The sequence below is a fragment of the Paroedura picta genome, chromosome 7 (assembly GCF_049243985.1).
Source record: "Paroedura picta isolate Pp20150507F chromosome 7, Ppicta_v3.0, whole genome shotgun sequence".
Classification (NCBI taxonomy): domain Eukaryota; kingdom Metazoa; phylum Chordata; class Lepidosauria; order Squamata; family Gekkonidae; genus Paroedura; species Paroedura picta.
In genome coordinates this window covers 43,094,963-43,108,781 of record NC_135375.1, presented here as the reverse complement: position 1 = coordinate 43,108,781, position 13,819 = coordinate 43,094,963, and the positions used below count along the sequence as shown (strand labels likewise).

Here is a 13,819-nt window from a genome sequence, read left to right as displayed (position 1 = left end):
CCCCTGAGCCTTGGGACCTCTTTTGTGGAGATCCAGGCAGTTCATAGTGTCCAGAAAGAGGGTGGTCCTTTCTGTGAACTTCCATTGTTCATAGAACTGAATCCAACATATTGTTTTAATAAGCCTTTTTTAAAAACATATTCTATCTTCAGCTTATGAGGGACGTTATTAAAATGACTGTAGAGCAGTAGTTAATTTCGCAGTGGCAGTTTCATATATGCCTAAAGAATGAATGCTTCCACTTTACATGTGTTCCTGAATTCCACGTGCATGCTCCTACATATCTGTAGGCAAGCCAGTCTCTCGTTACTTCACCTACCATGTGTAATATAAGGATAAAGATAAAATAATGTACTTATATTAAGTACTTGAATTTTGAAATTACTGTAAAAATACTATTATGTTTAATAATATCAATCCTTACATTCTTGGATATTGCTTTTTCAACATATCTCTCTCCAGTCCTTTTTCTGGGTATATATCTAAAAATCCATGGAGCTTTATTGTTTTGTTTTGTTTTTTGTAATGCATTTGTACTTGGTAACTAGCCAGTTAAGTCACTGACCAATCTCTTTGTCGTTGTCCCCTTTTCTTAGCAATATTAAGGATATCCACACAGTTCTTGAAGTAACAGTTTATGATGAAGATAGAGATCGGAGTGCTGACTTCCTGGGCAAAGTGGCTATTCCATTGTTGTCTGTGAGTTAAAAAAAATATTTGTTTACTTAATGCAATGCTCTGCATTGTTCATACTCAAGGAAAAAAATCAGCCTTATGTCTGTCATTTCTCAGCCAAGGTCTGTAATAAGAACACTAAAATTTTTAACATACTCAATTCACGGCCATGTTGAATCCCATGATAGTTAATTTTTCCTGACAGACTTGGTCCTGGTAATGAACAGGTACTTGTCAGAATTGCCACAGTTGTTTTGGGTTCTCTGTCAGTTTCAGCAGCTGGGGGTCAAAGGTCACTGAGGGAGTGTATTCAGTGGAGACTGCGAGACAGACGGCTGTCATGTCCTTTTCCCGCAGATTCAAAATGGTGAACAGAAAGCCTACGTCTTGAAAAACAAGCAGCTGACAGGGCCAACAAAGGGGGTCATCTATCTTGAAATAGATGTGATTTTTAATGCTGTAAGTCTTAACTTTGGCTTTTTTGTACTGCTAAAGAGTTTCAGTTTCATGAAAGCTTTTGTTCTGATTTGTAGAGAATTTCTGTCATTCCTGATTTTCTCTAAACCTTGATGTATACTGCAGATTCCTCTTCTGCCACTGGCTGAGACCCCACATTTTTGTACTTTGCTGCATCTGCTGCTAATGTATATGCAAGCATGAATTTCTGTACCTTATAGTCTTGGCCTCATGACAGTGAAATGTTATAATTGTCCTAAATAACACACAAATTGATAAAGTATTCAGTCTATAAAGTGATTCCTGTTCTGATGCACAGGTGAAAGCTAGCTTGCGAACATTAACACCCAAAGAACAGAAGTACATTGAAGAAGAAAACAGAATTTCTAAACAGGTAAAGTGGTGTAACTGACTAATTTGTAATGTTTTTATGTTTCTTTCTAGCCTTGGTAAGAGAGAGCACACCTTACTTAATCTTTTTATGGGAAAAATGATGTACATATTTGAGAGGAGTCAAAAATTAAATATTTCCTCTTCCTTGCTGCAGTTTTATTCATGAGAATCCAGGTTAAAGTTGTGAGTCTGCTCTCATGTATCAGGTTGTAGTGCAGGTGGCTGTAAACTAAGTCAAGCATAATTTTTGTGACTAACTTTGACCTGTAGGGACTCCCATATTATGGTAGATTAGGGAATGTATCCACCTTTTGTTTGAACTCTAATGCTTATTAGATCAAACCAACAAAAAAATTCAGCTGCTCAAGACTGATTGACAGGGATCTTCTTTTCATGTGTATTTACTGCTTACTGCTGGTAAATATTGTGTAACTATTCCCACACTAGGAGCTTGATGAAAACTTTTTTTTTCAGTTTTTTAAAGTAATCCTACCACTAATCATGGTTTCTTTTTTGCAGGCTTGAAATTTGGGGTGACCGAAGAGTTAAATTTTAAATCCCTTTGTTTTTCTGGATCCTTTTCCATTTTGATTTAATTTTATGTACAATTAAGTGTATTGTGTACTTTCCTATCACTAAAGAGTTCTGTAAGCACCATAATTATTATCAAATAAGCTATCACTCTTTTTATAGCCAACAAACAAGATATTTAATTTTGAATGTATAGGTGTTATCTTTTAAAAGTCATTAGGTTTAGTTGCAGACAGGAAGTAGCAATATCTAAGAAACTGATAAATTGATAAGCATTGCTATCAAGGTGGCTTCCTAGAAGTACAGATTTCAAAAATGAAATATATGTTCCAGTAACAGGCATGAGAGACCAGAATAGACCCTCTTCCCTTAAGAAGAGCCAGTAATTTCGGGGCATGTTCTAAAAAGAATATCATTTTCAAAGATCTTTTAAGTCTTGATAGAATCAGTAACACTTCCTAAAAATAAGCTGGGATGGCAAGATAAAAAAGAATAACAAATTAAAACACATGGACATCAGCAAAAACGTGAACTGCAGTTTGCAGCAGCAAAATAAACAGGAATCTCTTTTATGACTCAGAGCTAACTTCAATCCAAAAGTGTGGGAAAACAAGTTCTATAACTGGGCACCACAACAGAAAAAGCTGTGTGTCTGTTATGCACCCACTTACCTCCAAAGTTGAGAGCACACCACCTCTAGTGCCAAGGGTGATTATTTTGTCTCAGGATAATCAAGACCTTATATATATTAACCAGTACTTTGAATTGTGATGGAAACAAATTAGCAGCTATTTAGATTATTTTACAGTGACATATGTTGTCACTCCTTTTTTATATTCCAGTTGAAACCTCAAATGCAGGCCCAAGTAAAGTACTTTAATCTAACCTCCATGTGACCAAGGCATGGATAACTGGCAATTTTTCTAAAAGCCTAACTTTTTGTATAAGAAACTCTTTAACTGGATTTGCTATTAAGTTTGTAGAAGTTTTCTCCTTATTAGTAAGCTCTGTACTTTAACTAATTTTGAGTTAATTTTGACATCGGTAGATAGGGATACTATTGTTCAAATTGTTCAAAAACTTTTACAAATAACCATTTTCAAAAATTGATTGCAAGGCCAATTAAAAATGTCCATTTTGAAGTTGGATTGATGCATTCATAATGCCATCCTATGTAATGGTACTCAGTCTAAGTCCACTGAACTGAAAAACTCTGCATATGATTTTTCTGGAAATCTTCAAATCTCTTTTTATGGGTCAACCTTGTTACTTAGTTTGGTTTTCATTTGCCCTATGCAAAACTTCCATTTTATACTACAGAGCTACTATAGAAAATTGTACTTGATATGGCTGGTAATTCTGCTAGGGTTGCAGCTGATTACTGACAAGGAATGCTGAAGAAAACTTGCCAGATCCTGGTTGGGAAACTCTTGGAGATTTGGGGATATAGCCTGAGGAGGATAGGTATCTTGGGGCATTGCCATGGTGCCCCGCCCCAAGCATCCATTTTCTCCAGAAGAACAGGCCTCTGTAGTCTTGATATGAGCTGTAATTCCAGGGGATTCCCAGGTCCCACCTGGAGGCTGGTATTCCTAAATGCTAATAATAGCCATTTAGCCTAATTATCCTAGATATTTTATAGCACTGGTTTTTTTTAAGTTTGGTTATGTTATAGGCAATCTTTATAACTAACATGCACAAATCCATCTAATACATTCTCTTATTTTTTCAGCTTTTGCTAAGGAACTTTGTTCGCATGAAGCGCTGTGTCATGGCTCTCATAAATGCTGCCTACTATGTAAACAGTTGCTTTGATTGGGATTCACCACCAAGGAGCCTTGCTGCTTTTTTGGTATGATATTTTATTAAATAATCTGGATTTTTAATATGTTGATGCAGATAACAATATTGGAATAGCATAAAAACATATTTATGTAGTTCTTTTAGTAATTATCAAATAAGTTTTAATAAATTAGATTAGAAAAGTGTATTGCAAGAACTTTGCAAGGAAGAAAAATTGAGCCTAAAGAATGAAATGAATAACCCGTAAGAGACTGGTAGAATGAGGCTTGTTGATCCGTCCTAGAACTGGTGTGTATTATCGCTCAACAGAGTCCAAGGTGAGAGTATTGTAACTCATTTGACTCCCAGAAGATACAACCCAGTTCTTCCCCATCAGCTGTTCAATAAAAATTGTAATAAATCACCCTTTGGTATTAGATGAGATACTGCCAAATTGCTGCAACTTCTGGGACAAATGTCTTCTTGTGTATTATTTATTTATCTTGTTTAACAACAAATGAAGCCATCATAGGTTGTGTTGTTCCTTACTCTTCTGCTGTAAATTGTGATTTACTTTAGTTTCCATCTTATACAAATTTTCTAGTCACTTTGGGGAAGTGTCATCACTCTAGTGAGATGCATTGAGCAATGAATCCATAGGTCGTGTAGGTCAGCAGCTTGTTTAAATTGACAATGCCTAATTTTACAGTTATAGATATATGGCAATGGCATTCTACAAGTCCTGACAAAGTGGGAATTTACAAAATGAAAGTTTTGGAGATTAAGAAAAGATGTCAAATTTTCTACAAGCTTATGTAAATTATAAGGGTGTAGTTACTGTGTGATTCATTACCACACATGTGCAGTGTAATTACATTGTCAGTGGTATTGAAGAAAGACAATGGGACACAACCATATCGTTTCTTCCCTTGTGGTCCGCTGATTCCTGAGTGACATAGAAAATAGCCATACAGAAATAGCAAATACACTTCTTTCTACTTATTTTTAAATCCACCTTGAGTCTCAAGTGAGAAAAGTGAGACTCTAAAATCAATAAAATCACTTGCTTTAAAGAGGCACAAAAAAGAGACAAACCTTTCTTGAACTTGATCGTGGAAACCCAAAGCAACAAGCATATTTATATAAAATAAATTCTACAAGATATTTCAAGAATTTTTTTATAATTTTGTTGATGGAGTTGATAAATAAATTTTCAGAACTTCAGAAGTGTTCTGAGGTTGTCACTGGTTTCTCTAAATGTCACACATGAGCTGCTGTAGATTGCATTACTGCTTTGAAAAAAATTATGTTCTTAATCTTATTTTTAACTGTATTTGGCCTTTTAAATCCTATCAAAGACCCGCAATCCATTCCTTGTATAGTCTGATGTGCACTAAGGTTGTATTATTTATTTATTTGTTTGTTTGTTTATATACCGTCCTCACCTGAGGTTTAGGGCGGTTTACGTGGAACATGGTAAATTGAACATCCATTTAACTGTAATAAACTGATGGCTCCATGGGATGGACAGAAGTTACAGAAGTCTAGTCTAGAAGTGACCATTGCATGGATCACTGTGGCCAAGTGCACCAGGACAGGTAGGGCACTAGTATCCTGGCTTGGCATAGATAGAAAAATACCACCTGGCCTACTCTAGTGATCTGTACCACCATAGACAAGGAGGTGTCGAAGAGCACCCCAAATTCCTGGCAGTAGCCACAACCACAAGCTGTACCCCATCCAGGGAGGGGAAGCACACTTCCTGGTCCTGCTTCCTTCTTCCCAGCCACAGGACTTTTGGAGTGGTAGAGTTTCAGGCAACTCTGCCTGATATATCCAGACACCATTTCCAAATGTTTCTTAGGGAAAGTCCTACTGGCCATCCATCAGGAGATATCCATCAGGTGTCATCCACATGTTGGCGACAGCTCAGCCCAAAACTCCAGACCAGCTTCTGGTAGTTTACAGTAAAACCCAGTGAAAACAACAATAAAGTTGCAAATCTATGCAGCTAAGTTCCATCTATTCCCTCCTAACTCACCAGTCCCTTCCTTGTACATACTACTCACCAACCTTAATGACAATATTCCTTTAAAACTGCCAATCTCAGAAGTTTCAGTGCCTCAAATACAAATTTATCCCCCTAGTAAAATCTCATATTTGCTGTCTGATGCATTATTATGGATGCATGTTCAGGTGGAGCGTTCCCCTGACCCCCCAAAATCCCTTAACATTTTTAAAGTATTAATAACTGAATGTAGATTTTGATATTTTTTGACTATTTTTCACTGGATAGCTGAACTGAAGGGTATTAAAAGAGATTGTAGTCACTTTTTACAACCGTCTGTGTGACCTTATGGATCAGAGCCGCCCTAAGCCATATGGAAGGGCAGTATAGAAATCAAATCAAAGAATGTGTTTAAAGGGATTGCAAGCCCTTTAAAAACCTTCAGTGTTCACTTGCACTGTGGCTTGGAAAAGGAATTTAAATTTTAAAGGTAGCACATTCTTTAAGGTTTAAATGTCTTCCCGCTCCATTGGTAACAATGGAGAATGGGGGCACCTTATTTGGGAGTCCATAAAATTGGACCCCCTGTTCCAGGCTTTTTCAAACTTTTCCCAGGAGAATCATCAGCACCTATGCTTCAAATCTGGTGACTCTATCTGAAAAAACAGCACCCACAGATAACCTCAGATTGATGTTCTATTATACCCAGTGGTAATGTTTTTCTTTAGCTGGTTTGCTGGTCAGCTGTGAGGGTTAAATGCCTGATAGCTATTAAAACAGAGCCTCTTGTGGCGCAGAGTGGTAAGGCAGCCGTCTGAAAGCTTTGCCCATGAGGCTGGGAGTTCAATCCCAGCAGCCGGCTCAAGGTTGACTCAGCCTTCCATCCTTCCGAGGTCGGTAAAATGAGTACCCAGCTTGCTGGGGGGTAAACGGTCATGACTGGGGAAGGCACTGGCAAACCACCCCGTATTGAGTCTGCCATGAAAACGCTAGAGGGCGTCACCCCAAGGGTCAGACATGACTCGGTGCTTGCACAGGGGATACCTTTACCTTTACCTAGCTATTAAAACACAGGTGAGTGAAATTGAGTTTTTAAATGACAGACAGCCGGTTTAGGGATCCATTTTGTTCCACCCCTGAAATTGATCTATGAAATGACTTCAATTTCCCCCTCCCCTTTCACATAGAAGAAAGTGAAACAGAGATTTCAGCTATTCAGTTGTGAGATTAAATGGCTGCTAGCTATTTAAAAATTCCATTTAGCTTCCCTTCATTTGGCAAGGGGAAGCCAAATAAAGTTTTTAAATAGCTCCCAGCCATTTAATCTCACAACTGACTAGCTGGACCATTTAGACCCTCTATTTCATTGCCCCCCCCCCACATTCCAACTTGAGAGAAATGAAACGGCCATTCTAAAATATCCATTTCGCTTTCCTCCATTTGGAAGAGAGGGAAACAAATGGATGTTTTAAATGGCCCTAACTCTGAACCAAGCAGAATAAAAGGTTCAGGAAATGTTCAAGGGAAATGCCTTCTCCAACCCTGGGTTCAGGGGTCACAAACCAATCAAATTTGTGATGGATTTAGGACTGTGAACAGGTTCATGCACACCCTTATTCTTTGGATTCAGTATCCCTGAATCTGAAAAAAGTTTTTCAATTTGCGTATACCTGTGCCTTATTGATCTCTTTTGGAAGCTGTTAGATAGTTCTCTGTGATGTCATGGTTATGCATTATATACAAAGATGACATCAGGCTGCTCTAGATTCTGATACCATACATAAATTGAACAGCATTAGATCAGGCAGTTGAGGCTTATGGTATCTTGTTATACTTCATTACTTGTTATCTTGTTATACTTCAATTATACCTCATTATTATATATTATATACATAGTATGTGAACAACAAATTAAACAGAGCAGTTCAATGCCTTGTAGCAGAGATGGGTAACCTTTGGTTTCTTATAAGAGTTTTGGCTTAAGCTTTGTCTTTTTAGAAGTCTCAGCAAGCTATAGAGGACCACAGAACATGTATGTTTTTTATAACTGCATACATTTACCCATTGTGTATATTACTGAAACCAGAATATCTTGTGAATGTGTCGCAGCTAGAAGATTAAAACATCAGATAGCAGTTTTTCACACAGTTCTGCAGCCCTAACTGTGTGTGAAGGATTGTAGACTAAATGTGTACATCTTGATTATTAAGGAAAAAGAGAATACTAATAGCCTGTTAATATGCACAGTACACTAAATTTAAATACTGATAGCCTCATGCTGTGGGGCTGAAAAACAACTAATTTATTTAGTGCTGTGGTCCTTTCTTATTTGCTGTATATCTTTTCCAATGTTAAATTATACAATTAATAAATAGCAAATTTAATATTTTATTTATAATACTGTTCTGTCACATCTTATGTGTACTGGTTTCCCTCTGTTTCATACTTGTGTCCTTGTTTCTTGTTTTAAAAAAGCATTTTGTGTTAATTCTATAGAATTTTAATATTGCTGCAGGATGTTTTTATGAACATTAAATGCATGGCAATCATACCCTGCATAAGAGTGGCAAGGATTGTCTTTGGAATAACCTAATCTAAAAGCTGAAATGTCTAATAAATCGGGTTTAATTTTCTTCAGGCTCTTGACTAGACATTTATGCTCTTGTGGGATGTCGGAGGGTGCATGAGGATGTAGGGCAGGGAAGGAGGGTGTGTATGCAATCTCTTTCGTGCATTGTCACTTCTTACTGTAATGAGCAGAAAAATAATTGGACAAGTAAGCTATCAGTAAAAGGACACACTTCAACATGAGTCAATAAATTATTTTACCAGGCATACTTTAATCTTTAAATATGATTGTGGATAATTTGTGGTACCATTTGTCTGTTTTGAATTGTTTTAGCCTTTTCAGTTATTACACGGTAAATGCGGCTATGTTTAACATTTGATATTTTACACATTTAATTCCTGCACTTCTATATGGTCTTCAGGGAAATGCGCTGTAGTGCTACAAGAGAGAGACAAAGTATTGATCAGCTAACATTTCAGCTACATTTATGTATGTCGCAAAATTAATGAAAATGCCAGACAAAAATGTCAGAGTGCACGAAAAGGTAGAATTTAAATTTCTGTAGCTTAATGAAAAGTTTAAGATGAACATTATCAAATGTCTTTTGGCCTTCAGTATACAATTCGTAACACAGTAATTTAAAGGAAACATATAGATTATATATTTCCTTTGATGCTGGTCATTGACCATAAATAAATGAGTGAATGAATGAATATACATTTCCTTATAATTTCATGTTCAGTGCTCCTCTAAGTAGTTGATGGTATCAAATGACCACTTAAAACATTATAATTACTAGTTGGACTATTTTAACATTATTACTCATAATGCATCCTTTCTCATTTGGAAAAATACTGCAAATGTCAACTTTTTCTTATGCAGTTGGGTGGAGACTTTATATATGCCCCTCATTTCTGCTTTGCCAATACTTTTCTGAAAATTATTTTGGAAAGGATTTATGTTAGCATGAGATCTTTAATGCTTAGGAAGAAACACCATTTTTCCACTTAGTAATGTCTAATGTAAAAGTAAAGCTTGTTTTAAAGGTCCTAAGTTTTACTTGCTAGAAGTATATAGATGTACATCGAAGGAAAATCTTCCTTTTTATAACTTATCTCACCATTGGGGTTCATATGTACCTTTAAAGACTTTTGTTCATATTGTATAAAGATCTTTCATTTAAACTGATGTATAGTTTGTTTTCAGTTAGAGAGAGTAGAAAATGAAAAACTGAAATATACAAAAGTAGAGAGTAGAAAATGGAAAACTGAAATGTACAAAAACCAGTTCATGGGAAGATATTATGGTAATGCTATTGCATTTTTCTACATCACAGAATTCTTAAATTCTTTTGGCTAATTTTTAGCAGTATTTGATGAGGGAAGAAAGATTACACTTATACTGTCAAAAACAAAAAGGAGAAAAATCTTAATCCAACATGAGTCTAGGAACCAAAAAAGGTTAACAAAAAGTGAAATGTCTGTAGGCCTAATCGGGGTACAGTATAAAATTTCTAAAATATAATATAGTTATAATTTAAAAACAGCCAAATGCTCTGTCCATAGCCTCAGATAAAATCTGATTCTATAAACATGCTAACGTCTCAGTGCTATTGACCAAACATGCTTCAGCATTGCCGCCTTTATCAATGGACTGGCATACATATAAGTACAGCCTACAGGAAATGTACCATGAATTTTGTAATATATTAGCTCCTTTACATAGACAGAACCTTAGCAGATGTAGACAGTGAATATTGTATGGACTGTTAGTCACATATGAGGACCAGTAGACCACATAAAATAAATGGAGGCCTCTAAATTCTCAAAAACAGGCCCTGGTCATGGCAAGCATTAATCATGTTCTAGCTTGCACTTTCAGCATCTGCAGTGTCCTCCAGTCAAATAGCATATTTGGCTCTCTATCTGGCATATGCAACCTGCCATGGGGTTACTGTATGCATCATTTGTGTCTCTGTGTTCTCTGTGGGATGGGACCGGAGCGAGCATTTGATGATCTTGTTCAAATGAGCAGCCCATTTGTTCAAATGAGCTTTCGAGTGTCCACGCCTTGAATAAATCTTTGTTGGTCTTGAAGGTGCTACTGGACTCTGATTTTATTGATGATCTTGGGTTTGCTTTAATGTATGAGGTTGTTTATAGATACACTTTGATCTCTGTGTAGGCTATGTGTTAACTTTATATTGATAGAAGGGTGCCTAGGGGGAGAAGCAGCTTTGGTGTTATCTGAATTTGAATGTCCTTGCAGACATGGAGTCTGGAGTTTGAAATTCACACCTGGGTGTTACAGTTGTGCCTGAGAAAGTGGGGAAGTTACCATACACAGTGGGGTGGGATGACTTGAGCTGAAGGTGGAGCTGATGAGAAATATATTGATCTGTATGTGTACTACCAGTCAGTCTTAACAAAAAATTCATAAGCTTTATTTCTTTTTAATAAATAGCTTTTGATGAACATGCCAAATATGTTTATTGAGAAGTCAACTTGGCGGTGTCAGTGTCAGTCAGTGGATGAATGGATGGATGAATTTTTATTAGATACAGCATAATGCCAGTCATTCTTAGATAAGACAAATATAAACTATGTAATATAAACTATGCAATATAAAACATTTTAAAAATAATATTAACATTCCTGATTCTCTGTCAGATAAAGCAGAGGGGAAGAATCACTACAGAAGGTAGCATTTATTTGCTTCCATATATAGTCTAATAGCTAGTTGAGCAAAACTTAGCTGTGTGTTTAAATACAGTGCTATTCCCTTCCCATAGAGAAACTTGGGTTTTTTTTGGTCAGAAGTGCCAAATGCTTCCTTGAACAATGGCAATATAATTTTAGAGCAGAGTGATACATAAAACGAGCATCTAAAGATGACATGCTCCAGTGACTCCAACTCCCCCTGCCTACACAGGCATCTCTCAGTTTTTGAGATTTCCTGAAGCACCCCTCCAAAACTGCAGATGTTAGAACATCATAGAATCATAGAATCATAGAGTTGGAAGGGGCCATAGAGGCCATCTAGTCCAACCCCCTGCTCTACGCAGGATCATCCCTAAGCATCCTAAAGCATCCAAGAAAAGTGTGTATCCAACCTTTGCGTGAAGACTGCCAGTGAGGGGAAGCTTACCACCTCCTTAGGCAGCCTATTCCACTGCTGAACTACTCTGACTGTGAAATTTTTTTCCTGATATCTAGCCTATATCATTGTACTTGAAGTTTAAACCCATTACTGCGTGTCCTCTCCTCTGCAGCCAACAGAAACAGCATCCTGCCCTCCTCCAAGTGACAACCTTTCAGATACTTAAAGAGGGCTATCATGTCAACCTCCTTTTCTACAGGTTGAACATTCCCAAGTCCCTCAACCTATCTTCATAGGGCTTGGTCCCTTGGCCCCAGATCATCTTTGTCGCTCTCCTCTGTACCCTTTCAATTTTATCTATGTCCTTCTTGAAGTGAGGCCTCCAGAACTGCACACAGTACTCCAGGTGTGGTCTGACCAGTGCCGTATACAATGGGACTATGACATCTTGTGATTTTGATGTGATGCCTCTGCTGATACAGCCCAAAATGGCATTTGCCTTTTTTACCGCTGCATCACACTGCCTGCTCATGTTTAGTTTACAATCCACAAGTACCCCAAGGTCTCATTCACACATAGTGTTACCTAGAAGCGTATCCCCCATCCAGTAGGCATGCTTTTCATTTTTCTGACCCAGATGCAGAACTTTACACTTATCTTTATTAAATTGCATCTTGTTCTCATTTGCCCATTTTTCCATTGTGTTCAGATCTCGCTGAACTCTGTCTCTATCTTCCGGAGTATTTGCCAGTCCTCCCAATTTGGTGTCATCTGCAAACTTGATGAGTAGTCCTTCCACCCCTCATCTAGATCATTAATAAATATGTTAAAAAGTACCAGGCCGGGCACCGAGCCCTGAGGTAACCCGCTACTCACCTCTCTCCAGTCTGATGAAACACCATTGACAACAACTCTTTGAGTGCGGTTCTCTAACCAATTCCCTATCCACTTAACTATCTGAAAATCCAGATTGCAGTCCTTCAACATCGCCTCTTGCTATTGTGAAGGAGTGCCAGACAGTGGGATGGAGCAAGAATTAGACTATACTGTTAGAACAAATTTAAACTTCCTTGTTTGCTCTGCTTGCTGATGAGTGAGATGATCACTTGATGTAACAGAGTAATGGCAAAGCAGATTGTAAACTCTGGGATTCAATATTATATTTTCTCATAATGTGGCTAATGGTGTCATTGATGTCTGTATGACTTTCTTTGAGACAATGTAGTAGAGGAAAAGGTTAAATGCCGTTTGTCAGTGCCATGCTTCCAACCACATTTGGAGCTACAATTGAACGCAAAAACACATTGTATCATTTTTACCCTTAATATTCAGTAGAACAATCTCTTGCTAAAGTGAATAGAAGATCTGTTTTGATATATTAATATTTCAACATTTCAGCATTATTGGTCTTTATGTGTTAGGGCAATCCAGGAGAGAAACATCCCAGGAAAAAAATTTAAAAGAAATACAAGGCCATGTCTACTTACAAGAAGGTCTTACCACAGAGTTCCTGGCAATTCCTAGAGCTGTCTGGCAATTACAAAGAATGACTTTAGTAATTTCCAGAAGTGCATTGGTAACAACTTCCTGCTAGCTCTAGAAATTGTCAAGAACTCTGTGGACAATGGGACCTGAGAAAATCCCTGCCCCACTGGGGACTTGGTAACTCTATAGTGAGACTTCTTTAGTCATATCTTTAGCATGGATCAACTTCTAGCAGCATCAAAGGTGGTTTGTTTTCAAGGCTTGGTTTCCAGATTTCCATACTCATGTTGAGGTTTAATGGGGATGACCAGTGAGCCTACTAGGCATAGACTATTTCACTTACTTCTCCTGATAGCATTATCTCACTGAAATGAAAACATCTGTCATGTTAGGTAATTATCAATCATGATTCCTAGGGTAAAAGCAGGAGTGGTGCCACATTTAGTAAAAGTAGGCATATGCTCCATTACAGTAAACACAGACAATTTTAAATATTTTATACAAATTTATGTATTTTACATAGAATCAGCGTGTGTTTACTTTTATTGGAATCACATTGTTTTAGGTGAGGCTGGTTATATTAGTTGTGATTTTATGTTAAAATCCTGGTGGGTAGTAATTTCCAGCATATTTGAAACTTACTCCCTAGCTTCTGATCATCTTTATTGCAGCACAATATACCTGTTATTCAGGAAAAAAAATGTATTCAACCAGCTTTGCATGGTTGGAAAACAGGGATGTGTTCAGTCAATTTTTCAGTTTTTCCAAAGGGTCCCCTTTTATCTTACTAGTACATCTCAATGATATCATTGTATATATTA

The 13,819-nt window shown here is 37.2% G+C and overlaps 1 protein-coding gene across 7 annotated transcripts in view; it reads left to right on the top strand.

Moving 5' to 3' along the window:
• Window positions 1–13,819, top strand: part of MCTP1 (multiple C2 and transmembrane domain containing 1) — a 253,452-nt gene that overhangs the window by 137,749 nt on the left and 101,884 nt on the right. For 5 of the 7 annotated variants that reach the window (XM_077347620.1, XM_077347615.1, XM_077347614.1 and 2 more), the window contains 4 exons: window positions 597–699; window positions 1,033–1,134; window positions 1,451–1,525; window positions 3,788–3,907. In XM_077347620.1, coding sequence (XP_077203735.1) covers window positions 597–699; window positions 1,033–1,134; window positions 1,451–1,525; window positions 3,788–3,907 — 400 coding nt within the window. Of the gene's footprint in view, window positions 1–596; window positions 700–1,032; window positions 1,135–1,450; window positions 1,526–3,787; window positions 3,914–13,819 lie in introns of those variants that run through there. The other 2 variants (XM_077347616.1, XM_077347618.1) reach the window with 2 other exon arrangements.